Below are 25,872 nucleotides of genomic sequence, written 5' to 3'. Positions count from 1 at the left end.
GTTGTTATAAAATAAATAAATAGTTAATTAGTTTAATATATATTTAATAGAGAGAGAGAGCCCCACCATTTTGACCAAGAAAAAAAAAAAGGTTAAAAGTGGAAATTAAATTAGTGGGGCATTCAGTTAAGAGCCTTAAAAAATTATATAAATATAAAATAAATAAATAAATAAATAAATAAATATATATATATATGATCCATTTGGTCATTGGAAATGGTTGCAGACCAAAGTCAAGGATTGTGCCTCAAAAGTCTGTATGCCTAACATTTGAAGAATTGTATTTTAATAAAGTTTTAAATTAATATAATATTGGAATATTAAATGTATTAATGGGCTGTCACTCTTAACCTGAATCTCGACTTCACGGGATATTGAAATCATATTTTAATTTGATATTGAATCTTGACTTCACAGGATATTGGAATGTTGAAACGTTGTTATAGTCACTGTCATGTTTAACATTCTAATAGATTTATACTTCAATAATTAAAATCATGGTTTGGCATATAGTGTTTCTTGGACTTTTGTCTCAAAACTTTTTTAAATGTGTTTGCTAGATAGAGGCTTTTACACCTTGGTAAAAAATGTTTGGTTTTGTTCTCCTCTTTAATCCACGTGGGATCGAGTAATGGAATAACAACATAAACTTAGGGTCCATGGCTTTTGAGGCTAAATAGCATGCATGGGGCAATGGGCTTGGCTATGGGCAACTAACCTCAATGCTATAAAACATGCCGTCTTTTACGTTTAAGATGCTTAGGAATCACGAGTCTTCATAATGGCTTTGTTTTGGGTTTCCCCAAAATGCCTCGTACTAGTGGACATGTATTTTTTACTTATAAACTCGTGATCATTTCCAGCCAACGTGGGACTCCCTCCCAATGTTATCGAGGTTCGAATCCTTCTTTGGAATTCTCGAACATAGTACATCCTTTGTTCGACACTTGAATCACTTTTGACTAAAGCTTCGAGGCTCACAACTTCTTTGTTCGACATTTGAGGATTCTATGATATGACTAAATTAAGGACATAGCTCTGATACCATGTTAGGAATCACGACTCTTCACAATGGTATGATATTGTTCACTTTGAGCCTAAGCTTTCATAGCTTTGCTCTGGGCTTCTCCAAACGGTCTCATACCAATGAACATGTATTCTTTGCTTATAAACTCATGATCATTCGGTTGAATTAAACCGACAGAAAAGTGAACGAAACGAGAGTAACGGGCGGGGAATTGGGAAGCATAGAAGGGACCAAAGGGAAGCAAGGGTGATGATGGTGTTCTTGAGTAGCACCTCATACTCAATGGTTCTTCATCCCTCATCTTTCTCCCACACGCTTTCCTTTTTCTTCCATCATTATTATCTACATTTTTAATTTTTTTTTTTTTTAATTACTCAAATTAATAACTTCATTTTAAATATATTTTTAAATTTTATTTGTACCTTAAATTTCCATTTATAAGAAAATAAAAACAAAAAAGAAAATGTGGGTTTAGGAGTAAATGAAAAGGGGAATTATGGGTACGAAAGAAACAGAATGAGCAGAAATTGGCAGCAAATGAATGCATGCCATTGCCGTCCTTTTACGTGCATCAATTCAATTCAACGCCCACGCTCATAATAACCGTGAAAGTTATCTATTTATAATCAAATAAATAACAATAAATGAATACGAGATATTCACGTATAACAATAAAAGAAATATGATACCTATATTAAGCATGTAAATATTTGTCTAATATATATATATGTGTATTTTTTCTAAAAAATAAAATCAAAAGTAAAATTAAAAAGTTTGGATATAATCTGAGGTGTCAATAAATAGTTTTCGTCCACTTATTGATAGTAAGAATTTTAAACATAGTGACAACCATAAGAATATTGTTGAACTTTTTTAAGAAGTTGAACGGTTTAGAATAGGTTGTGGAAGTGAAAAGTCAACTTAGGAATAAACTATTATATTTATGAATGTGATAACGAAAACCATCAAGTTATTACACACTCGAGCCATCTCCAATTCTCGGAGAGTGGTTGTAACATGGTATAATACAAATTCAACGTTGATCGGACAATCAACAACCACCCTCATTAACATAGTCCAATTATCGACCCGAACATGTTTTCGTTGTTTTGCTCCTATCATAAGGGGTTGCATTAAAGGGAACACAAACCCAAAAACCATTACAAACTAGAACCAACCAACAAACAAACAAACAGCTACGTTGGACAAAACAGACAAACAAACATAGGGTTAATGATTTTGTCTGATTTCACCAACAATTACTATACCTAAACACATTTACCCACAAAATCTTGGCCTCAAAGTTGAATAATGGTTTGGTTTGGTTTGTTATTATTATTGTCTCTTTTGCCTCGTTATGTATCGTTAGGGGCCCAATGTTCTCGCCGACTCACTGTTCGGTGTCTGGCTCTAATACCATTTGTAACAACCCAAATTCATCGCTAGCAGATATTGTCCGCTTTGGCTCGTTACGTATGTTACCATACTAGGGAGGGTTTCCACACCCTTATAAGAAGTGCTTCGTTCCCCTTTCTAACCGATGTGGGATCTCACAATCCACCTCATTTGAGGGACCAACGTCCTATACACCATCCAGTGTTTGACACTTATACCATTTGTGACCGTTTAAGCCCACCGCTCGTCGTTATTGTCTGTTTTGGCCTGTTATGTATCGCCGTCAACTTCATGATTTTAAAATGTTCGATTTCACGCTTTTATAAGAAGTGTTTCTTTCCATTCTTGAACAAAGTGGGTATGAATATTATATTGTTTGTGAAAATGAGTAGGAAGGAGAAAAAAGAAAAAGAAATTGTGATTATGGAAGTGTAGGCCCAACAAACTTGAAGTATTGGGCTGGGCTAGGATTAGTTGTTGTAGGAGGCCCAAGAAGGCTTGGGCGTTGAAGGAGGCCCAAGAAGGCTTGGGCGTTGAAGGAGGCCCAAGAAGGCTTGGGCGTTGAAGGAGGCCCAAGAAGGCTTGGGCCCAGTAATTATTTGGCAAATATATATATATATATATAGTGGAAGTTGAAAAGACAGGTATTTAAATTCATTAAATTAGGCCTCAATTTCCCAGATTTTTTTCCAGAATTTGTAATCATTACTTACTTTGCTTTGAATTTGCTAATCATTTCTACACCCTTTATTACTCCAATTATCTCATCTAATCTACACTTAGAATAGATTTAACTTTGATAGGTTTACGTTTATTTTGTGAGGTTAACTCGATCAACTTTTAAATGTTGATACTATTATAATTTAAAAATTATGAGACTGATAGCAACGTGTGCTAGCATTTTAAAGGAATTTGCCCGAGACACTCGTCTCGACACGTCGCCCACACTGTGACACACGTATGTGCCACAGAGTAGCTCACTTGGGCTACAGAGCCTAGGGGTGGTGGAGAGCTGACACCATGTTACCCCTATAGTACATTTTCAATCTTCTAAGCATAGACATGATTTTAGTGAACGATTATATAAGTATCGTTTAGGCCATAGGGCCCATAAGTGGTGGAGAGTTGACATATAGTACATTTTCAATTTTCTAAGCATAGATATGATTTTGGTGAACGGTCATACGGTATTGTGCAGCGTCTGTCCAATGCCCGATTGACACCAAACTTGACGAAGATTCATATTTTATATGGACGGATTTAACCCTAGAACCGCATGCCCAATTCCTTTTGGAATCCCGACTTTCAAGGTTAAGGCTCGGGACTCTACCCGGCCCTTCTTGCTATTTTGTGTGTCATCAAGTGAATGTAAGACGGCGGCGAGCATGACGCAAAGCCTCGCCGCCAAACCCAAACGTGGAAACGGCAGCATTTAATGAAACTCAGAAATGCTTCCCTTTTAGTACTAATTTCATCATTTTAAACCAAATCCCATCATCAAACCAAACCAAACCAAACGCCACCTCTTCGTCTTCTTCTTCTTCTTCTTCTTCTTCCATTATGGCTCTCCGCCGTCTCAGTTCTCTGAACCCCAACGCCGACCCTTTCCCTTCCACCGCGCCATCTCTTCCCCCGCCGCCTCACCTCCGCCACGCCCTTCTATGCCTCCCACCCCTCCATGGATATCAATCCTACATCCACCCATACCAATCCCATCATCCCATCTTCGCTTTCTACCACCTCCTTCCGCCACTTCCTTTTCCCGGCGGTGGCGGCGGCGTTTCTCTCTCTCACTCGGAAAATCCCGTCGGCAACGGCGACGGCAAATCCCACCACAAAAAATCCAAGATTAAGAAATGGGTTCCATCTGCCCTCGATTTCATGCCCTTGGAAACCACCACCGTCATGATCAAGAACATCCCCAATCAATTGAGGTGAAATTTCTCATTATTTTATTACAAAACTCTATGAATTTGACCCTTTTTTTATGAACAGGCGACATAATCTCTTGCAAATTTTGGACGAACATTGCAAGTGCAAGAATTCATATTCTAATCAAAACAGCTTCCGGTCGGAGTACGACTTCGTTTACTTGCCAATGGATTTCGGGTCAGCTCAATTTCAAAAAAAAAAGTTCAAATTTTTAGAGCAACCCATTATGGGATTTTGCCTGAAACACTTAAATTTCAAATTTTTGGAACAACCCATTATGTGATTTTGCATGAAACACTATAATTTCAAATTTTTGGAGCAACCCATTATGGGATTTTGCATGAAACACTTAAATTTCAACTTTTTGGAACAACCCATTATGTGATTTTGCATGAAAAACTATAATTTCAAATTTTTGGAACAACCCATTATGAGATTTTGCATGAATTACTAAAATTTCAAAATTTTCAGGAAATTTTGGTTCGATGGAAAGGTTTCAAATTTGGGGTATGCATTTGTGAATTTCACGAGTTCTAAAGGAGCTTCGGAGTTTTGTAAAGCGTATCACCGCCGTCAATGGGAGGTTTCGGTGAACAGAAAAGTGTGTGAAATTAAACGTGCTAAAATTCAGGTCAATTTCAGGCATTGTTTTTGGTTGGTTGGTTGTTTGTTTATATATGTTGATGTAAAGAATGGTGTTTTGTGGGTTTAGGGTTTGGAGGCTCTCATGGAGGCTTTTAGGAATAAGGTGTTTTGGTGCCATGCTAATAACTATCTTCCGGTTGTGTTGGAGCCGCCGAGTGATGGTTGCCGGAGGTATCGAGTCACGGCGGTCGGTAAGCGGATTGGGCGGCCGCCGCCTAGCCCGATTAAGAAAGGTGGCTAAAACGAGTGGATTTTGCTTGTTGCTAATGAGTAAGTAATCCATGTTTGGTTTCTTTTTAGGGTTTGAGTCTTTAAAGAATGTTGTGAATGTTGTTTGTGGCTTTTTCTACCTAATGGAAGTGGTGGTGGGTAATGTTAGATGAACACGACCCTCCACACTTTGTGTCTAATCTCTCATGGCTTAGCTTCGGGCTTTCCCACCCTCGTTGACATTCGAGGATTCCGACTCTCCACAATAATATGATAATTGTCTATGGTGAGCATAAGCTCTCGTGGCTTTCCTTTGAGCTTTTTCAAAAGGCGTCGTACCAATGGAAATATTATTTTTTTGATTATAAACCTACATTGGGAACACATTTACATATCCTTACATATCCTGAGGATGTTTGTGTTGTTCTTAGGTTGATGTGGGAATTGTTCTTTATTTTTATGAGTAAGTTTTATATATATTATTAATACTTAGTCATTAAAGTTGTTTTTTATATAATAATGTCTTAATTAGTAAGCTATGAAGTCAAACAATTACTATAGATTATATGTCATTATGACTTGTTTGAATCTAATTCCTTTGGTAAAGGAATGAGAGAACCCTCCAAAAACATAGAATTTCATAATCTAATCACATAAAAGCAAATAAAAAGTAAAAAGTCTTAGATGTTCGTGAAACAATTTTTATTTGTTGAAAATAGCCCACGATCCAAATATGTCGAAATAAATAACTGAAGCGGGAAAATAATTTAAAGTGAGAGAGCTTTCAAATAGAGGAACTACGTATCTTTTCAATTCTCTTTGTTGTTGTGAAAATAATGTACATTTCATCCGTATTTACAGGAATTTCTATGTAATAATTATCCGGGTTAATAACTTTTTTTTGGTAAGTCAAGTCAAGCTTATGAACAAACTCTATGGACAATTTTTTAGTGCGTGATATCTATAAACATAATCGAAAGATGATCCTCTAACAATAATTTACACAGACAGAAATTTATTGATACGAAAGGAAGTTAAATATTGCAACTGATACGAAAGGAAGTTAAATATTGCGACGGGATAGGAAGTACATAAGAACTTAAACTAAAATTTGAAAGTAAGACATAAAAGCAAGAGATAAAGAGTATATCAATCAAGAGAATTAACAATAAGTTTCAAATCCTCAAGAAAAACAGCTCCATCTCCAATGAAACATCCAATCCCAAATTCACAAACACTTCATAAAGCTCTTCCCCACTCACAAGATCATCCCCATCTGCATTTAGAGCCTCAAAGGCAACCTTCAAGTACCTCCCCACCTCCCCAACTTCCACACTCCTTGCACTCATCTCCAAGAACTCCCCCATGCTCAGCAGCCCATCTCGGTCCACGTCGCCCTCCTCCATCATCATGTTCACGTCCTGCTCGCTCAGGTTGTACCCGAGCGAGCCCATGATCCCCCCGACCTCCGCTGCTGAGATCAAACTGTCGTTGTCGGTGTCGAATGCTCGGAATGCTTCTATCAGGTTGAAGATGTGGCTTAGGCTGTCAGTCTCGGCGGAGAGAGATGGTTGTTGAGCCATGGTTTGTGTTTAGATGTGTGTATTGGAAGGCATGGGAAGGGGTGTATTTATATATAGGTGAAGTGAAGAGAAAAGGGGGTTGGGATCAATTATTTAGCCACTTTAGGGGAATGAGATTCCAGCCTACCTCAAACTGTGTGCATCAATTTATTCATTAAAGTTAGCACATGATTCTAACGCGGAGTATCTGATGAAGCAGATGCCTGAGAATAGGAGCTTCCGGTGAATTTGCTTCGTTAAAGGGAAATTAATGATTATATCTACGTGTATAGTTTGGTGACCGTTTGATTAGTGAGACTGCCTACACTTAAGCTTGCAAGGGGTATGCTTGTCTAAAGCGTGTTCTACACTTAGGCTTGCAAGGTGTATGCTTGTCTAAAGCGTGTTCTACACTTGGGCTTGCAAGGTGTATGCTTGTCTAAAGCGTGTTCTACACTTGGGCTTGCAAGGTGTATGCTTGTGTAAAGCGTGTTCTTTATGGCTGCATGCCTGTTACATGCTGAAACCCTTGCCTTTATCACTTTATCGATTTCTAATTTCCTTCTTGCTTTTTCTAAGTGTATGACGTTTTGGCTTGGTAGACATAGGAGATGTGACGAGTCAACTTCTCCCACCTAGATTTTGTATGGCCAGTTGGTGAAATCACGTATAGGCGTCTAGGCCTACCAGACCTGAATCGTCTCAAAATATATTACAGGGGAATGCGACTACTCCCACCTAGATTTCGTGATCACGTTTAAGCCTGCCTGACCTGAATTGCCTCAAATGGGGATACAACCAATTGTCAACTTCTCTCAAAAAGTTATATGCTATTTATAAACCGTTGTGTTGTCTTTTGCTTGTATATCATATAACATGGTTTTCAATCTCTCTCAACCTTCTTTCAAAATCTATCTCTCCCTATTTTCTAAAATCTTATTCTCAAATCGTGGCCAAAGACGTGAGCATACGTTATCCGACCGTAGGCGACACGATTCAACTAAGTTGGCTTGATTCACTCAGTGCTGAGAGTGAATACCATACAATAGCCAAATCCACTACCAATAAAAAGGGCGATTGTGACAAGGGATGGGGCATGGTCAACCATGTTCCTTAGGGTTAAAAAAAAAAATCCCTTGAATTTAAAATAGGTAAAAAGTAGATAAGAAACACAAATGGGCTAACACAAGAAGAAAAAAGAAAAAAAACTAAGCCTAATTCCTATTGGTAATATTGTAAATTATCCACATGAAGAAAACAAAGACAATAATGAAGAGATAAAAATCAATTTTTTTTTTCCTATGAAAAGCAAAGCAGGCCATCTTATAAGATCAATTTAAAGAGTAACAAAAGGGCGAAAATACCGAATGCAAATTGCAGTGCCATCTTCAGCTGCAACTGCAAACAAAGAGCACATTGCCTATCCAACCCCTTTTCCGATTGTTCTACTCAAAAAACCAAACAAAATCAGTTGTAAGAAAGCAGAGACGACTTGTAACCTATCACTTATTGCACTTCGCCAAACCAACACCAACACCAACACTCACTCTCTGCTTCCTGCCCAACATTCTCAATTTTTTCTTCCTTTTATGACTCTAAACTGACAAAAAGGATCCCACATGAAAGATTTGTAGTATTCAGACAGCATTGGAGGGTTCTGGTAACTTGCATCTGATCGGCTTCAGTGACGGCTTCATTTTCATGTACTGCAACAAAACAATTGTAGTTTTAAGTGCTCGGATAATGTTGTATAAATACAACAAACAAAACAACCGAGTTAAAACAATCTCAACTCTAGCAATTTGCCTGAAGTCATAAATATCCTCATAAGCAAATAACAAAATAGTAAGACCCTTCAGTATTTATATCCCCTTTGATCGTATTGTCCGATATCTAGCTAGCTAATGAGCACCTTACAATATTTAAGGTTGGAAACCAATATCACTTATTTTCTTAGGTTAGTGAGCACAAGAATTGAATCCATGACTTCAGGGAAATCAGAGTTTATAACTTGTCCTGTTGATAAGTAGTCAAGCCTATGGTTATTATCCAGATCCCCAAATTAAAAAAGATAATAATAATGGCTGCAACAGTGACATGATTTAAGTTTAAGCTAGGACCATGCGTATTATTGACCAGCACGTTATCGACACAATTAAGCATTAAAAAGACAGAAACCCAGGAAAAGAAAAGATCATACTCATTCCTGTATACTGGCGTCAAATTCTCTTTTGATAAGAAGACTGACACTGAAATCAAACAATGATAGCCAAGGAATGCTGAAGCAAAAATATAAATGACAAGATAGGAAACAAGCACCATTTACCTGCTCATAAAAAGCATTAATCTCCTCTTCTGTAAGCGCTTCATCATCTCCTGAATTTTCTTCCCATCCAAGAGAACGAAGAAATGCAGCCTCTTCCTCATCTGTACATAATGCTATGCTAGGACTCAAGCTTTTATTCACGGTCTTGGAAAACCTCTGATCCTCTTCGGTGATATTGCCATTGCTAATCAACTCATCTGTAACAGTAGGAGGCTGCACTGGAGAACCACCTGCTTCCTCGTTAACTATCCCTGACTTTTCCTTGACAGGGGATGTGCAAATACCTGAATCTTGGAGCCTAGTGGAACCATTTACGGAAGTTTTCTTCTTTATGAGATTAAAGAAATCATTCCTGCTTTGCGATTGAGAAGGGGGTCTCTTTTCCAAAGTGGATGCTGATTTCAGATCTAAAGCCGCCACCTTCCTCTCCAAAGAGGATGGAGGATTCAGGTTGTTCCTTGAAGTCTTCGGTGTTGCTGAAGAGGCAACAGAAGGCTGGCAATTTGGAGCTCTACTGTTGACATTACTAATAGGATTTGAGCTGTCTTTTAACACACCATTTTCCCATACTGGTTTGAGAACCAGGAATTTCCCATGAGAGGCCTTTGGAGAATCAGACTTGACTTGTCCACCTCGAAGAGATTGACTATTATGCTGCACAACAGGGAGCTGTTGATGACCTCCCTTGGCAGGCACATGCAGTTCAGTAGTTCTGGATGCTCCTTTAGATTTAGATTTTTCAAAAGAATTAAGGACCTGAGAAGTAAATGAGGCAACAAATCTGAGATAATTTTGAAGTTTTGTAGTCAACACATTCAGTTATTCGAACAATTGTCTTCAACATGTACAACGTTGCAGAGATTGTTATATCGCCAGAAAAGATTTCCAATATGGATTATGGAATAAGAAATATTTCACCACTATGAGTTTCCAATAAATACCTTTTCCTCTAAGATCCTACTATTTTCATCATTAACATATCTATTTTGATAAAATGATCAAGAAAGCTTCATTGTAACCAAGAATGTCATTTATAACACAACTTGTCCCTCTTTAACCCTTAAAAAAGGACCTAGAAAGAAAGGATTCCCAAATCAGAATTGAAGACAGAGAGATTCAGACTATGCAATCAGTATTGCTAAAAAATTCAACATGGGACCAACACGACTTAGTTGTGCACAATGAGAGCTGACTTGCAACATATTTTTGCACTTGAAGGAGAGTGAGATCGAATGTAAAAGGGTAATGGAAACTGTACATTTGTAGGGTCCGGTAGGATACTCTGGGCCCTAGGGACCCTTAGCTGCAGTACAGGCCAAAGTTGTAGTGGAACAGGAAGCCAGAAGACAAGGGAGTTTGTTTAGTGAGATTGTGGCTAAAAATGACATTGATCTGTTTTATAGAAGACTCACGCTTTTGAGAAATAAATTAATGTTCTAATATTCTTAGAAAACCTTCACATCTTTGAGAAAATGTCTCTGTTGTTGCTTGCTAATGGAGCTCCAATTCCGAAAACTTTATAATACTTGGTCCAATTTGTAAACATCCTTTTCAGTAGCTTACATTTGAGTTAGATCTTTTTTAGAGTCTCAATCTTGTACACTTGGCTTTGGCTATGAATCTATAATTCTTGTGCAGAACTCGGAGACATACATATTTTCATCACTTATAGAACTCGTCTAACATTATTACTATTATTATTTCACAATCTTTGCATTATTATTTTTCACAAAGGAATATATTGCCTAAGACATTGTCACAATCACAATTACAAATCTTCCATATCAGCAATAAAATATGAGCATAAACGAATATGTTTAACAGTGAGCCTGAACTAGTTTTATTTTCACTTCATTACTTGAATTTTCTAATTCAAACATTAACTAGAAGAACAACATCCCACGCAACAAACATGTTCCATTGATCATGAAAGCTCAATTATGTAAATCCAATAGTCAACAGATAAGAACAATTTGGCTCCTCTGGGGCAATGCCATCAAAATATCAAGATTTTAACTTTAGAAAATATCCCATTCATGTCATGATGCCATCACGTTTTAGCTATTGTCTTTAGCTATTAATATTTTACCCATATTTTGTCTCCAAAAACAGAGTGGGCCTAAGATTACCAATGAGAAGAAGTATAACCTGCAAATAATTCCTAAAGAAAGCTTCTGGGTTTAAAAGTTCTCCATCTCCAAAGTTTTTTTTTTTTTTTACTAATACAAATGAATAACAGATAAGACACCAATATTAGACACAGAAGATTAACAGAAGAATATGGAAAAATAAAGATTTCCGTTGCCTGAACCATAAAACAAGTAGATTTCGGGAATATTGAACTATAAAAATAGTGTCGCTGAAGAAAAAACTTACAGAAACTTTCGGCATTGAAGGCGTTACTGGGATTAATTGCCTGGACTGCTTAATAGCCAATTCCTCGAGCCTCTGTGACTGGCAGAATACAAACAAAAAATGGAATTATATCAACTGCGGTAAACGTGTTCTACAAAATTTTAAGAGGAAAACAACTACCTCAGTTGACTGAGGCGCAGCACGAGCTCTTGTTGGTGCCTGTGTTAAAGCTTCAGCCATCTTTCGTGGAGTTGTTGCATTTGGAGACCCCAACCCAGAATTAGCAGCAACAATCGGTTGAACAGATGATGGAGCAGCTGTACTGCCTGTGACTATAGTTGGCACCTCAGCCAGAGCTGAGGTCCATCCCTCCCAACCAATGAAAGTTGAATTTCCAATAGTCAAGCTCTGAACAGATGTGGTCAAGCCAGGAGATGATACTCTTCCTACATCTGGTCCTCCTTGCCTTTCTTCCGATCCAAGTGATGGAAAATCCTTGTCAAAAACAGCCTTATCAGTGATACCATTAATGGTACTTCCTGAATGAAAGCCATTAATGTTCGGGTTACGATTATAGCCTCCACTTTTTGAGTCAGCAGCAACTCTTTGAGGAAATAAATCACCTTGCTTCCTAGATATCATCGATTGGGAACGCTGCAAAGCTCCTTTATCAGCCCTACTGGAATATGTATTTGCCAGAGGGCCAGAAAAGTCATGACCCCAAGGGTCCCCAAGATTTGAAGTTTCTTTCTCCTTCTCACGGTCCCTATCACGATGATTCCTATTAAAACTACTGTAAGCATTCTTTCCAGAGACATGACTAGAGCTCCTCTTTGAGCTTGACGAAGATGACCAATCCAATAAATCAATGTGCGGTTTATCTATATCGCTAATGCTCTTTGAAGTTCTACTCCTCGAGTATTGAGCTTGCGAAGAAACATCTAGTAAACAGTGAATAATAACAAATTACTGAATATAATGAAATAAAATAAATAAGACTATTGAAAAGGAATAGGTTGATGTCCAAAATATTGTAAACTACAAACTACCTGAGTTAGGAGAAGGCGATGCAAATTGTTGGGCTGAATTCCCACTCCCGGAAACACTTCCAGAATTTCTCAGCCACTCTGGAACTAATGTAGGTTCACTTCTTTCCATCATAAGTATTAAACATGATCAACCATGACAGCATAACACGTCTTGCATCCTTAACCACATTCTTTAAATAGTTATTAAGACAACGCCAGCAGAAGTACTAGTCCTTCCTAATGCCCGCAGAAAATCGTGAAAAGTGCTATAATTGTTTATAGAGGCATCAATGAAATAAAAGAGTTAGGCAAGAGACTAGTTGGAAGGACGCCAGTATTACAATTGTTTGAAGGATGGAAAGGAAAGATTTGACTCAGCCTAAATAAAAAAAATCAATCCTCATCTACGGACTAGCTAACTTCCCACCCTGTCTTGCAGATTTATTCTCCTCCAACAACGATTCTGCATTAGAAATCGTAATCACTAGAAACTGAACATATCCAAGCGTGACAGTGACATTGTTACTGAATTCTAATTGACAATGACAATATCGCTTGAACCCTCTGAAGTTTCACCAAAAGCATTAATTGCAAAGGATTGCAGCCTGACGACAAAAGAATGCTATGGCAATGGCATAAAGACTATTTGAAAGAAAATGCAACGGAATGAAGAAGAGCAATTCGCTCTCCGTCACCCATCTTCCCCAAACAACGGATTGGAAGGCAGCGTCAATAACTCAGAAGCCCCTCATCACAGCGTAAAATGGCGGTAGAAATAGGAATGGAGATTACATCTACGTTCACAGAGGAAGAACATTCAGAATTCGGACGCAACACTAGAAACGCCGCAATAAATTCAATCAATAGACCCTTAAAGGAGTAAGAAAATCAGAGAAAACAACAACAAAAGTGAAAACAGTAAAAACCCTAGAGCATGCTACATAAAATAAACTTCGAATCCACACCCTATAATCAGAAACAACAATCTCATAGCCGAAATAAACGGAAGTAAATCCCAGCAATACGGAGGGGAGGGATTAAGAAAGAATACTAACCTTGAGGCGAGTGATTGAAATTGAAAGGAAGGGGAAAGCAAAGGAGTGGGTATAAGTGGTGAATGGAACCCTGTATCGAAGCAATGCGTCTGGGAAGAACGCGAAAGTTGGAGAGTAGGAGAAGAGAGCAGATAAATAAAGGAATCGGGGAAGAACTTAGGCAAAATGGGGATTGAATTATCGTCGGATATGGAATGGGAATTGAGTTGATGATTATTGGTCCGCCATGCGAGAGACGACGAGAACAAAGAAGGAATTGGAAAAGGCGAATAGAAGAAATTGATACTCAAAATGTAACATGCGAAGAACGGCACTCTTCACACGAGAAAATAATATCCGTTTTCTATTAAAAATTAAAATTAAAATTATTATTATTAATTCAATTTAATTAGATAAAAAAAAAATAATTAGTATTTATGATTTTATCTCCTAATATATTAATCAAATCTTAGCTAAAATTTAAAAATTTATCTCTTCATATTAAATCTATAATTATTAAAAAAAAATTAAATATATTAGATATCAATAACTACTATTACCCTAAATTTAGCCTCAACTTATTATTTACCCTAAATTTCAAATAAAATTTCACAAAAAAAAAAAAAAAAAAAAAGTAGATAGATTTTTTTTTTTAATTCAAACAATTATAAAAATTGAATTATCTATTTATTTTATTCAATTAACCATATACAAATTAATGTCATAATTTTAGAACTCATATAATTTTGGAAAAAAAATTTGTTAAATTCTATCTTTTAAAAAAAAATAGTTAAATAATAAATTTAGTCCAAAAGCATTTACAAAATCGGATTACTAGCTTCATATTGAAAAAAAAAAATTCTCGTTTACATCTCAAACAAAATCTACTGTGCATCATATTCAAAAATCTACTGTGCATCATATTCAAGTCTTTAAGAATTATAATTACAGTCATGCTCGTGTTTCACAATTTCGTAGCATTCTCAAAACTCATGGACATGTATGTCTATCTAGTGTCACAACCGCACTTTTTTAGTTATGACATAACAATTATGCGGCACTTGTTCTAACCCAATGAACAAGCCATCAGGTAAAAATCAAACTTCGCGAATAATTCATATGCATGATCCAATCTCACAAGTATATAGATAAGACGTCCTGGATAGACATATAGATAAGACATCCCGGATAGACATGACCATGACACCCACGTCAAGTCAAATAAATTGACCATGATTCTTGAATCAATTTGAAAGTCTAAAAATTAGTGTTAAATTATATATAATAAATTTAACAAACGATGAGAATAAATTTCTAGTTTTTAAAATATAGGAATAAATCAAAGAACATATATGCAAATAAGACTTTACAAAACAAACGAAGATAATGGGAGAGTTAATCTCAATATATACACTCTCCTTTGTGCTGCCATGCTGCAGGGCGAGCCCTCACTATCCAGTTAACACTTCCATTGAGTATTGGGTGATCTAGCCGAGGACTCCCATGAACTGGACTTACTGCAGATCAAAACAAAAGGGATGAATCAAAGGTTACTGATCATTCTCCTTTATCCGCTTCCCTGTCATCGTCTTCGTCGACGTTCTGCGCTTGCTTCACGAAACTAAGTTCACTCTCTGGCTTTGCTCGGTTTAGGGATTGAGCTTCTTCATCATCAGATTGAGCTCCGATTTCATCAGAGTAAGCATACCTTGGTTCATGATTGTTAAAACTTAGGATTAGGCTGAAAGAAAGTGGTAAAACATTGGAAAGTATAGAACACACCGTTGAGAACTTTGTGATGGAGCCCAGAGATAGCAGATAACGCATAATAAAGCAAATGCAAGAATGTTCCAAAAAGCAGTTATGATCCAAGCACTCTGCCACCTTTCATTAAAGGGATCTGTCGCCTTGAAGTAGACCTACCATATGCAAAAGCTTATCATGAAACATTGCTGTACAAGACAGCACTAAAATAATAACAAGAAGACACGGTGGGCAAGAGTCCCTAAAACAACGAGGTTCATGTAGATTTCATTATGCAATTTGAACTCTATTAGTAACCCTGGAGCAAACTTTCCATAATTATACACCAATTACTGCACAGCATGCATCAGCTAGAAGATGCAAACACTAATTGTAACAACCTAAGTTTACCGCTAGTAGATATTGTCTACTTTGGCTCGTTACGTATCGCCGTTAGCCTCAGGTGTTCAAACGCGTCTACTAGGGAGAGGTTTCCACACCCTTACGAGGAATGTTTCGTTCCTCTCTCCAACCAACATGAGATCTCACAATCCATCCTCCTTGTGGGCCCAGCGTCTTCATTGGCACAACGCCCGGTGTTTGGCTCTTATACCATTTGTAACGGTCCAAGCTCACTGCTAGTATATATTGTCCGCTCTGGTCCGTTACGTATCACCGTCAGCCTCACAATTATAAAACGCGTCAATTAGGGAGAGGTTTCCACACCCTTGTAAGAAATGTTTCGTTCCCCTCTCCAACCGATATGGGATCTCGAGGGTTCAGCATCCTCATTGGCACATCTCTCGGTGTCTGGCTTTTATACCATTTGTAACAGCCCAAGCCCATCGCTAGCATATATTGTCCGTTTTGGCCCGTTACGTATCACCGTCAGCCTCACGATTTTAAAACGTGTCACTAGGGAGAGGTTTCCACACCCTTGTGAGTAATGCTTCGTTCCCCTCTCCAACCAATGTGGGATCTCACACTAACTTCGGTATCCCATTTTTTATATTTTGTTTTTCATTTGGTAAAGCATTAGGTTGGCACTATAGATGTCTACATGGATAAAGGAATAAAATGTGTAAAGAGTTTGAAGTCATACCTCAAATCCAATCCAAGCAACAGAAGCAATGACAGTGGCCACCAAAGCATTTGAGAACTTCCTATATATTTCCAACTTAACAGAGCTCCTCTTCATCTGAAAGAAAAGAAGAAAAAAAAACAAGTTTATCTAATGAGAGGATCCATGCTGTTAAACTTGGCGGATATCAGGAACAGGAAAGCAATACCTGTAGCTGCTCTAACGTTCTTGAAAGGGAAGTAAAAATCCACAATATTAAAAATGCATCTAGGAACGCATCAGGGAGGACTAGCAACAGTCTTGCTCTTCCAGAAACATCATTTATAATCCCAACATACTCTGTAATATCCAATAACTCAGATGCCAAAAAGTAAGTTATCCCTAGAAGAAGAACCTTTGAGGTAAGACCACCAAGAGTGGGCCGAACGACACCATAACCCATGGCAATTGACAGTATAAGAAGCCGTGTAACAGTTTTCCTTACAGCAGCCACGGTCACCACCCATGTTGTGATTACGACTGGCCTAATTCCGGTATCGTTAAAGTTTACATACTCGAAGTACCAAAGGACCATCTCAAATAATCCGAGCGCAACGATGACTGTGATGCAATGCTGAAGTTGCAGAATATCACTCCAGAACCTCACATACTGAGATAGCCAAATGACAATAAGCAATAAATATGCAACGGACATACATACATAAAATCTCATTAAAGAGAACATCCGTCCTGGTAAATAACCATGGGGATTTTTCCACTTTGTTCTCCCACTCATCACCAATCCTTTGAGGTTTGGATCACATGTTACAAAGAACAAGTTATACATTCCAGTTTTTGTAATGGAAACCTCCATATCTTCCATGCGAGTGTGAAGATAGTTACCACTGAACTGCACATTTAAAACAACAGGCCAGTTAATATCTGATGAAGAAGGTCTTTTAATGACTTCCCCTTGCTTACATCCTTCAAACTTGGCAAGATCTGGAGTGCAACATACAGCTCTCTGCCCACCATAAGCCGAACCACCAATGTTATCGCGATCAGCAGCCTCGAAGATGATAACTTGTATCAATCCAGTGCTATGCTCCATGTCTGTATGTTGGTCGGCAGCAGCTTTGCTCCTCCAAAAGGTGATATTATAAAATCTGTCCCATTTGTAAATTTCATGTACTGAGAGAAGAATACATACATATATACATACAGATTATAAACATTCAGTGAGCTACAGCAGGGCATAATTTTACAAAAACCAGTTTCTGCGAATAATTAAATCCTTCAAACATTCTCGAGGATGCGTGCAGATAGGTCAATATGATCTTTAGAAACAAGAAACAGAGTTACTAGCCAAGTTGTTCAAAACAAATTTTCTAATCAAATATGATCTTTAAACAAAACGAAATTCTTCAATGGAACGATATTGTTCTTCATTTTCTATCTCACCAATGAATCATGTTTTAAAGCCAAATGTTACCCCCAATATAACAAAATGAACACAGATCCAGCTCAAGTATAACCAAATTAAAACGCAATTACATCTCAATTTCAAGGACGCCTTCAACAAAACCTATCCACACGGACTCGCAAAAGAAGCACATGAATCAAAATCAAGACATCCAAAGAGTTAGGAAGAGTACTGGATCGAAGATTGGACATTGCGGACAGAAGGCGTATCGGAATTAGCCGCGAGAGAAGCCGCAAGACCTTCACTGCCGCCGGAGAGAAGAAAAGAGTTACCGACATCAATGAAAGCTTCTTTGTCGTAGAAATGGATTGATGCATTGGCTAGATTCACTGTGAGTGACTGTAAGAGTATGAACCAAGCATACAAAATGAATAAAGGATTTGAAACAGCAAGAGATGTTTGTTTCAAGATATTCATGGCGACGGATCAAACAGAAAAACAAGAAAGAGAGAGAAAGAGAGACAAAAAGAGGGATCGGCGTTAGAATGGAATCGGCAGATGAGATCGGAGTCCGATTGTCAGAGAAGCAGTTGTCAGTGGGTCGATACAAAAAGGGAATCCTACCACACGCGCTCACCTTATATGTGATTGAGACAGCACAAAATAAATTCTGTTAATTTAAAAATTTTAGAGGATCAAAATTAATATATATATTTTTTAAATTCAATATTCTAAATTATATATATAGATAGTAATTTATTGTCTTCTACCAGACGTTGGTTAAATTAAATTTTGGTCGATTTGAAAAAATTAAAATTTAATTATATATATAAAATGTAACTGTCTAGATCCAACTAGGAGATATTGTCCTCGATTCAACTAGTAAATATTGTCTTCTTTGGCCTTCCCCTATATTGTCTTCTTTGGCCTTCCCCTCAAGGCTTTAAAACGCGTATGCTAAAGGTTTTTAGGTGGTTTGTTCTCCTCCCCAACCCCGCTAGCAGAGGTTCTCCCTCAAGGCTTTAAAACGTGTATGCTAAAGGTTTCTAGGTGGTTTGTTCTCCTCCCCAACCCCGCTAGCAGATATTGTCTTCTTTGGGCTTTCCCTTTCGGGTTTCCCCTCAAGGTTTTAAAACGCGTCTGCTAGGGGAAAGTTATGGTGATTTGTTCTCCTCCTTTCCCTTTCGGGCTTCCCTTCAAAGCTTTAAAACACGTATGTAGGGGAAAGTTATGGTGATTTGTTCTCCTCCACACGGGCTTCCCTTCAAGGCTTTAAAACGCGTCTGCTAGGAGAAAATTATGGTGATTTGTTCTCCTCCACAACCAACGTAGAATATCATACATCAAATTTTTCTAAATAATAGGGACTAAATTTGTGTTTAGAGTTTTTTTTTTTTTTTTTTTTCTTAACTCGTCTTCTTCTTGTTGTTTCTCGGGGAGAGACAGGGACAATGTCGAACCACAGTCTGATCTGATGCCCGAGGTTTCAGCCCCGACAGAAGGGATGGATTGAATGCATTACTAACGAGTATCGCCAATTGATTCCAAGTTGCCAGTTTCTCAAGCTGTTTACTATCATGAGAGTGCCAAATATTGGTGTTACAATCTTACAGGCCATGTCGATGCCGATGCCGATGTCGATGTCGGCCTTGTGGAACTCGATTTCCAGGAAGGTAGCTGCATTTTCATGATTCACGATACTAAAAGTTTCATCAGCTTGAAAAGAACACAACTCGTTAATACATATATGATCGACCAGCTCAAGGCTACAGAAAATACAATCACTTCGGATAGAAACAATCATTCTCTTTACACTATACAAAGAAATGACATAAATAAACAGAGTCCGACACATCCAAAATAAGAAATCAGCCTAAATTACACAATACACTGGCTGTATTACCTAAGTCCTATGATCAAGCAACAAACAGAGGTATAAATGAATCTGACTCCCACGAACAAAACTGGAAGTTTTGTGGTAGAAACCACTTTTTTTCGACGAATGCATTCCACCACTGCACGCTCATACGTTACCTTCTTTCGATGTTTTACGTGCAGTGTTTCGACATAACGTTTCGTGGCCAGTTGAACTCCCAAACAGTGTCCAGCTTTTGTCTGATCACAGCTGAATGATATCAAAAATCCAAGACAAAGAGAAGCGTTGAGCTAGATTAAGGCACTCCAGACAGCCGCACTCCCTTCACCACACTTTTCATGGACATTCTTGATCCTCTCCACAGATTTGCATATTCCACTGCAACTCCAGTCAAATGATGCAACGCACATGTTTCCTGCCTGTGCCTTCCACTCACAATCTGCAAACATTTTATGTCTTTAGAGAAAGACCAAGATGAAACTATGCTATGATCAGGTTCATCTGATGAAAATGTTACCAGGTGGAGTCCCGCAGCACATATTGCGGTCATCTATGTGCTCGACTTCAAGCCCAATTAACCAAGCACCGAGCGACACGTCTTCATTAGCATATTTGTGCAAAATTAGCCTGCATCACAAGTGTAAATTTAAAAACCCTATCATTAAGAATCTGATACAAAGATCACATACATATTTCTTCCAAAAAGAGAGGTGGAGGATATATATAACTTCCCAAAAGTCATAAACGTTTAGTGTTAACACGAGGGCTCATTTACCATTCCATTAGTAATAAACAACTAAAAAATCTATGCAAGTTCTACTATAACCGTAGCCCACCGCTAGTAGATATTGTCCGCTTTGGTCCGTTACGTTTCGTCGCCAACCTCACAGTTTTAAAACGCGTCTACTAGGGAGAGGTTTCCACACCCTTATAAATGAATGTTTCGTTCTCCCCAACCAATGTGGGATCTTATAATCCACCCCCATTGAGGCCCAGAGTCCTCACTGGCACACCCCCCAGTGTCTGGCTCTGATCCATTTGTAACAGTGCAAGTCCACCGCTAGCAGATATTGTTTACTTTGGCCCGTAACGTATCATCGTCAGCCTCACAGTTTTAAAACACGTCTACTAAGGAGAAGTTTTCACACCCTTATAAGAAATGTTGCATTCCCCTCCCCAACAGATGTGGGATCTCACAATCCACCCCCTTGGGGGTCCAACATCCTCACTGGCACACCGCCTAGTGTCTAGCTCTGATACCATTTGTAACATTCAAGCCCACCACTAGCAAATATTGTTTACTTTGGCCAACGGTATCGCTGTCAACCTCACGGTTTTAAAACACATCTACTAGGGAGAGGTTTCCACATCCTTATAACGAATGCTCTGTTCCCCTCTCCAACCAATGTGGGACCTCACAATTAAAACGTAAAAAAGAGCTGCAAGCTCATCAACTAAGAAAAACTTCCCATATACATCAAAGAACATAACATTTTCTTTTGATTCAGTTCATATTCGATCCATTTAGACAAATTTATATGAACAACTTCGTATATATTAAGAAACTTACACAAGCTATGATGATGTGTTTACTTTACGTACTCTAATTGTACACAGAAAAGCTATAAGCTTACTGATTATTCGCAATGTAGTTGGCTAGATCCTTTGAGATTGCATAAATCTGTCCAGTTGCATGTCTGAAGTACTTATTTCCCTCCTCTCCAAATTTCCAGAATTCAGGTTCATGGTATTTGACAGCCCTATGATCAAATAAATAAGCAAAAAGAAAGCATATTATTACAAATCCTCCTCTCTTAATAAACATGATAAGCAGTCCATGAAAATTACTTTGAAGATAGAACAGGTCCAGATTTCATGCATCCAATATAAACTCTGGGCTTTGACCGGTGGTAAGCCAGAGTGGTAGCTAGCATCCCTGTATGGGGAAGAATTATAAGAAACGCGATCGTGATAAATGTATTTTTCGCTTTCACATACGTAGAAGAGATAGCAACTTAACGACGTGAAACGTACCTAAATTCACATGGATATCGTCGTCTATCTTAACATAGAAGTCAGCATCCCATATAGAAACGGCAGTGGAAAAGAAGGCTTTTGTTTTTGCAGACAATTCGTGGTACCCTTCAATATGCTCCTGCACATCATGATTCAGTTTACAAGCTGAATGTCTAATCATTCTTTTATATGATCATAACTCCATTTAGATTGTCTTACCAGTCTAAGGAAATCTTTGTGCAAGGAATCTTCAGAATCAATAGCGCGATCTAAAATGCTGTTCGATGTTGCGCTAATCATGCAAAGATCGACGAGTTAGTTCGATAAGGGAGAAAATGCTAGAATAACACAAATAGGAGAATCTAACACAGTATGGTAATCACAATCAGGAAAGTCTAGTGTTACTTATTTATACAGTGAAAGGAGAAAGCTGACAGATTAATAGTAGCTGCTGCTTTTGCAAAATGGGCCAATAAAGAACTTGTTTTGCCCATTAAGAGAACATTGAGATCCCACATCGGTTGATGAGGGAAACGAAGCATTTCTTATAAGGGTGTGAAAACCTCTTTCTAACAGACGCGTTTTAAAACTGTGATGTTGACGGCGATATATAACAGGCCAAAGCGGACAATATTAGCTAGCGGTGGGCATGGGATGTTACAAATGGTATCAAAGCCAGACATCGAGTGGTGTGTCAGCGAGGACGTTAGGCCCCCAAGGGGGTGGATTGTGAGATCCTACATCAGTTGGAGAGAGGAACGAAACATTCCTTATAAGGGTGTGGAAACCTCTCCCTAACAGACATGTTTTAAAACCGTGAGGCTGACGGCGATGTGTAACGGGCCAAAGCGGACAATATCAACTAGCGGTAGACATGAGATGTTACAAATGGTATCAGAACCAAACATCGGGTGATGTGCCAGCGAGGATGCTGGGCCCCCAAGGGGGGTGGATTGTGAGATCTCACATCGACTGGAGAGGAGAACGAAGCATTCCTTATAAGAGTATGGAAACCTCTCCCCAACAGACACGTTTTAAAACCGTGAGGCTAACGGCGATATGTAACGTGCCAAAGCGGACGATATCTTCTAGCGGTAGGCATGGACTATTACAAATGGTATCAAAGACAAACACTGGGTGGTATGCCAACGAGAACAATGGATTGTGAGATCCCACATCAGTTAGAAAGGGGAACGACTCATTCCTTATAAGGGTGTTGAAACCTCTCCCTAACAGACACGTTTTAAAACCGTGAGGCTAACGACGGATACGTAACAGGCCAAAGCTGACAATATCTACTAGCGGTGGGCATGGGCGGTTACAAAAAAGCAATCCAAAAACTACAGAAAAGATGGTTCGTCTCAAAAAGTCATCACAAACCCACTTTAATTGCCAAGCTTTGAAACAATCCACAGCATGACAATGAAAGGCTCTCACAGAGAAATTTGACCAACAAAAACTCTAATACCCTATGCTTTAAATGTCAATTTCATTCATTAGGACCATCCGGTTGAAAAAAGAGAGCCCCATCATTATGGAAAGCGACTCCATCATCACCAGCATCTAATTTCAAACAGTTAGCTACAGCCAATAACCCACAAGAGACGCAATTATACCTATGGCCAATCATAAACCGAACGACAATCCCTTTCTCTCGCTCCAACTGGAACAGCTTTTCACCTGACCAAACATCAAACCATGTTTTAGTAGAAAAACAACGTAAACTGATGAAAATGAGACATAACAACAGTGTGGGGAACCTAAATACCTCGAGGCATCCACGTCTCTCTAACAGAATCTCGACGCCTTCGACTACTAAACGCGGTGTTTATCCCAATCACCATTAACATCTTCTTCTTTGGCAGGTTGTCTTGAACAGAAGATTCAACAGAAGGGGTGTAATTCTCAGAGGAGTGTACCTCCCGAGAATTCCTAGCCTCCACTAAATCCATGTTAAGCATTGTAATTTTCTTGTCTAAAGATCTGTACACATCCAGAAATTTCAAATAAGGAAACTAATTTGTTCCAACGAAACTGGAAATATAAAGAACAAGTTGCACTAACTTGATTGCTTCGTTAGTTCTATAAACTTCGGTCATCATATCCCTTTTCTCCGCTGGCTTAAAATTTTTCCAAGAAACAGAAAATCATACTCAAATGCGCAATGGAATCAATCAGTCGTATAAGTAAGGCAATCAGATGCAAACACTCACCATCTTAATAGGGTTATCTTCAGAGACGATTTGAAGTTCCTGCTCATGGCGATGCCGAGAGATGACCTGACCATTGGATTCAGGCACCGACCATATCCTGCAACATAACGCAGAAATCGAAAAACCCCGATCATGATCAAACCCAGAAAAACACAGAATCGCATGAAATCAAGAGGAGAAATCGAGAGGCGAAATTAGAAACCTGTTTGTGACGAGCATACCGAGAAGGAAGAAGGGGAAACAAAAGAAAGGAAACCATACGATGGAGATCTTTCTAAAGCCACGATTCTTCATCTTTTTTCCTCTGTGAAATGGGGAATCTCTCAAAAGACAGACGACCCACCAGGAGGAAGACGAAAGGTGAATGAAATTGGGATTGTTTATGAATCAATTGGGCGCGTTTTTTATGGAAGTCAGAGGATGAAGGCGGCGAAAGGATGAAACGAATGGGGATTTGGGGGTTTGATTAATCGCGCCACCAGTCGTGCGCGGTTTCGGAAGAATTATAAACCTGTCTGTTAATCGGTTTCTAAATTGAAATGATTTAACTTTTAATTGTTTACTAATCTTTGATTAAAAAGGAAGGTCGTTGCCCAATCGTGCTTCCGCTTTCCGAGAAGTTGAGATTTTTAAGACAACCTACGAATATTGTTTTTCCAACTATGGTGGACTTTTTAAATAGTAATTTAGTATTTTCTTCTTTAATTTTTTATTTTTTTTAATTATATGTATCAAATTAATTTAAAATTTTTAAAATATATTTCGACAAATTTTAAAATCATGAGAGATATATGAACCAAAATGAGAATAATCTTAAAAATAAGATGACTAAAGATAGCTTAAAGAAATAAAAGTTAGTACAGAAACTTTGTGATTAAGTCGGTTTAGTTGGAACAATTTTATACTGGGTGGTATTCAATAATTTTTCTTAAGATACATGTAACGACCCAGATCCACCGCTAGTAGATATTGTCTTATTTTGGGCTTTCTCTTAAAGCTTTAAATTACGTCTGTTAGGGGAAGCCCGAACGGGAAGGTCCAAAGAGAACAATATCTACTAACGGTAGATTTGGGTCGTTACAAATGGTATCAGAGCCAGACACTAGACGATGTGTCAGCCTTCTCGCTGTTTTCTGAAGGGGGTAGACATTGTGCCCTGAAGGGGTGGATTGTGATGTCCCACCTCGATTAAAGGAAGGAAATAGTGTCAGCGAGGATGTTGTGCCCTGAAGGGGGTGGATTGTGATGTCCCACATTGGCTAAGGAGGAGAACAAACCACCATTTATAGGGGTGTGGAAACCTTTTCGTAGCATACGCGTTTTAAAGCCTTGAGGGGAAGCCCGAAAGGGAAAGCCCAAATAGGACAATATCCGTAGGTCGTTACAATACATGTGAGTTGAAATTTTTTAATTTATTAATATTTTTTTAACCTTATGTTAACTTTTATTTTCTCTATTCACTATAATTACAACATAATGTAATGAGATATATTTAAAAATTATTAATTTCAATAATTTTTTTTATTTTCAAATTTTGGATTGGTTGTTTAAAACCACATGGAAATTGCTTTTTTTTTTTAATTAATAAATTATTCTTATTGGATTACTGTTCAATTTGTTTATATTGGTAATTTTTTTGAAATCTTGACTAGAGATAGGTCTTATTATATTTCTAGATAGGAAAATAAGCCGGCATTAAAAATATGGAAATTATGTCAAATGAATTATTAAAAAAATATGTCAAATTAATTATTTTATTATTTTATTTTTACATTAGAGGTATATTTTCTTAGCATTACCCTCACTAAGAGACATACTTGTAGGCTATCATCGCATCATTGACTTAGTAGGAGACCACGAGTTTTACTCTACGTTGTGTCGTGCAAACAAATCAAGTAAGTGGGTCGGTCAAGAGCATGAATGCAAATTGTAATTCCAAGTGGGGTCAGGTACGTGAACGAACACACGGGTCAAGACGTGTGCTGGATGTGGGTTTTAGCCGAGGTCTGTGGGTTGCACATGGGTAA

The 25,872-nt window shown here is 38.1% G+C and overlaps 5 protein-coding genes across 7 annotated transcripts; 1 reads left to right on the top strand and 4 right to left on the bottom strand.

Moving 5' to 3' along the window:
- The first annotated feature begins 3,958 nt into the window (after positions 1 to 3,958).
- On the top strand, positions 3,959 to 5,514 carry LOC147793384 (protein MEI2-like 6). Its single transcript, XM_087121761.1, has 4 exons — positions 3,959 to 4,356; positions 4,418 to 4,531; positions 4,826 to 4,985; positions 5,067 to 5,514. The coding sequence occupies exons 1-4, from the start codon at positions 3,983 to 3,985 to the stop codon at positions 5,238 to 5,240; spliced, it is 822 nt and encodes a 273-aa protein (XP_086977887.1). The 5' UTR covers positions 3,959 to 3,982; the 3' UTR covers positions 5,241 to 5,514.
- A 743-nt stretch (positions 5,515 to 6,257) lies between these two features.
- On the bottom strand, positions 6,258 to 6,830 carry LOC111788919 (putative calcium-binding protein CML29). The gene has a single exon (XM_023669498.2). The coding sequence runs from the start codon at positions 6,790 to 6,792 to the stop codon at positions 6,385 to 6,387; it is 408 nt and encodes a 135-aa protein (XP_023525266.2). The 5' UTR covers positions 6,793 to 6,830; the 3' UTR covers positions 6,258 to 6,384.
- A 1,211-nt stretch (positions 6,831 to 8,041) lies between these two features.
- Positions 8,042 to 13,842, bottom strand: LOC111788918 (uncharacterized). Its single transcript, XM_023669496.2, has 6 exons — positions 13,536 to 13,842; positions 12,502 to 13,274; positions 11,633 to 12,393; positions 11,474 to 11,551; positions 9,098 to 9,853; positions 8,042 to 8,477 (listed from the first exon to the last, which is right to left on the bottom strand). The coding sequence occupies exons 2-6, from the start codon at positions 12,611 to 12,613 to the stop codon at positions 8,409 to 8,411; spliced, it is 1,776 nt and encodes a 591-aa protein (XP_023525264.1). The 5' UTR covers positions 12,614 to 13,274; positions 13,536 to 13,842; the 3' UTR covers positions 8,042 to 8,408.
- A 936-nt stretch (positions 13,843 to 14,778) lies between these two features.
- LOC111787508 (uncharacterized) lies at positions 14,779 to 18,361 on the bottom strand. Of its 2 annotated transcripts, none has more exons than XM_023667491.2 (5): positions 17,973 to 18,361; positions 16,547 to 17,483; positions 16,360 to 16,455; positions 15,297 to 15,433; positions 14,779 to 15,222 (listed from the first exon to the last, which is right to left on the bottom strand). In XM_023667491.2, the coding sequence occupies exons 1-5, from the start codon at positions 18,215 to 18,217 to the stop codon at positions 15,072 to 15,074; spliced, it is 1,566 nt and encodes a 521-aa protein (XP_023523259.2). In that variant the 5' UTR covers positions 18,218 to 18,361; the 3' UTR covers positions 14,779 to 15,071. The 2 variants fall into 2 exon arrangements, with proteins under 2 accessions (XP_023523259.2, XP_086977189.1); XM_087121063.1 differs by lacking the exon at positions 17,973 to 18,361 and having other exon boundaries at positions 16,547 to 17,227; positions 17,299 to 17,480.
- A 1,096-nt stretch (positions 18,362 to 19,457) lies between these two features.
- On the bottom strand, positions 19,458 to 24,350 carry LOC111786128 (beta-1,3-galactosyltransferase 7). Of its 2 annotated transcripts, none has more exons than XM_087121224.1 (11): positions 24,067 to 24,350; positions 23,846 to 23,942; positions 23,697 to 23,752; positions 23,401 to 23,615; positions 23,249 to 23,312; positions 21,852 to 21,924; positions 21,651 to 21,771; positions 21,465 to 21,552; positions 21,251 to 21,376; positions 20,134 to 20,243; positions 19,458 to 20,055 (listed from the first exon to the last, which is right to left on the bottom strand). In XM_087121224.1, exons 1-11 carry the CDS (start codon positions 24,102 to 24,104, stop codon positions 19,907 to 19,909), a joined length of 1,137 nt encoding a protein of 378 aa, XP_086977350.1. In that variant the 5' UTR covers positions 24,105 to 24,350; the 3' UTR covers positions 19,458 to 19,906. The 2 variants fall into 2 exon arrangements, with proteins under 2 accessions (XP_086977350.1, XP_023522241.2); XM_023666473.2 differs by having other exon boundaries at positions 24,048 to 24,348.
- Between the last annotated feature and the right edge of the window lie 1,522 nt (positions 24,351 to 25,872).

Source organism: Cucurbita pepo, chromosome 2 (assembly GCF_057944985.1).
Source record: "Cucurbita pepo subsp. pepo isolate OVF chromosome 2, ASM5794498v1, whole genome shotgun sequence".
NCBI lineage: Eukaryota > Viridiplantae > Streptophyta > Magnoliopsida > Cucurbitales > Cucurbitaceae > Cucurbita > Cucurbita pepo.
Note: the sequence above shows the minus strand (reverse complement) of the source record. Positions and strands in the feature narration are given on the sequence as shown.

Bases quoted from the DNA above. Each gene is read 5' to 3' on its own strand.
- LOC147793384 (XM_087121761.1), top strand. From the start codon at position 3,983: ATGGCTCTCCGCCGTCTCAGTTCTCTGAACCCCAACGCCGACCCTTTC. The intron at 4,532-4,825 runs GTCAGCTCAATT...CAAAATTTTCAG, and splicing joins TACTTGCCAATGGATTTCGG to GAAATTTTGGTTCGATGGAA. The intron at 4,986-5,066 runs GTCAATTTCAGG...TTGTGGGTTTAG, and splicing joins TTAAACGTGCTAAAATTCAG to GGTTTGGAGGCTCTCATGGA.
- LOC111788919 (XM_023669498.2), bottom strand. From the start codon at position 6,792: ATGGCTCAACAACCATCTCTCTCCGCCGAGACTGACAGCCTAAGCCAC.
- LOC111788918 (XM_023669496.2), bottom strand. From the start codon at position 12,613: ATGATGGAAAGAAGTGAACCTACATTAGTTCCAGAGTGGCTGAGAAAT. The intron at 9,854-11,473 runs GTAAGTTTTTTC...TTTACTTCTCAG, and splicing joins CTTCAATGCCGAAAGTTTCT to GTCCTTAATTCTTTTGAAAA. The intron at 8,478-9,097 runs GTAAATGGTGCT...GTTTTGTTGCAG, and splicing joins TTAATGCTTTTTATGAGCAG to TACATGAAAATGAAGCCGTC.
- LOC111787508 (XM_023667491.2), bottom strand. From the start codon at position 18,217: ATGAATATCTTGAAACAAACATCTCTTGCTGTTTCAAATCCTTTATTC. The intron at 17,484-17,972 runs GTACTCTTCCTA...CAAATGGGACAG, and splicing joins AATGTCCAATCTTCGATCCA to ATTTTATAATATCACCTTTT. The intron at 15,223-15,296 runs GTGTGTTCTATA...TCATGAACCAAG, and splicing joins CCATCACAAAGTTCTCAACG to GTATGCTTACTCTGATGAAA.
- LOC111786128 (XM_023666473.2), bottom strand. From the start codon at position 24,139: ATGAAGAATCGTGGCTTTAGAAAGATCTCCATCGTATGGTTTCCTTTC. The intron at 23,616-23,696 runs GTTAGTGCAACT...GGATGTGTACAG, and splicing joins AGAACTAACGAAGCAATCAA to ATCTTTAGACAAGAAAATTA. The intron at 21,553-21,650 runs GTACGTTTCACG...TTCCCCATACAG, and splicing joins CGATATCCATGTGAATTTAG to GGATGCTAGCTACCACTCTG.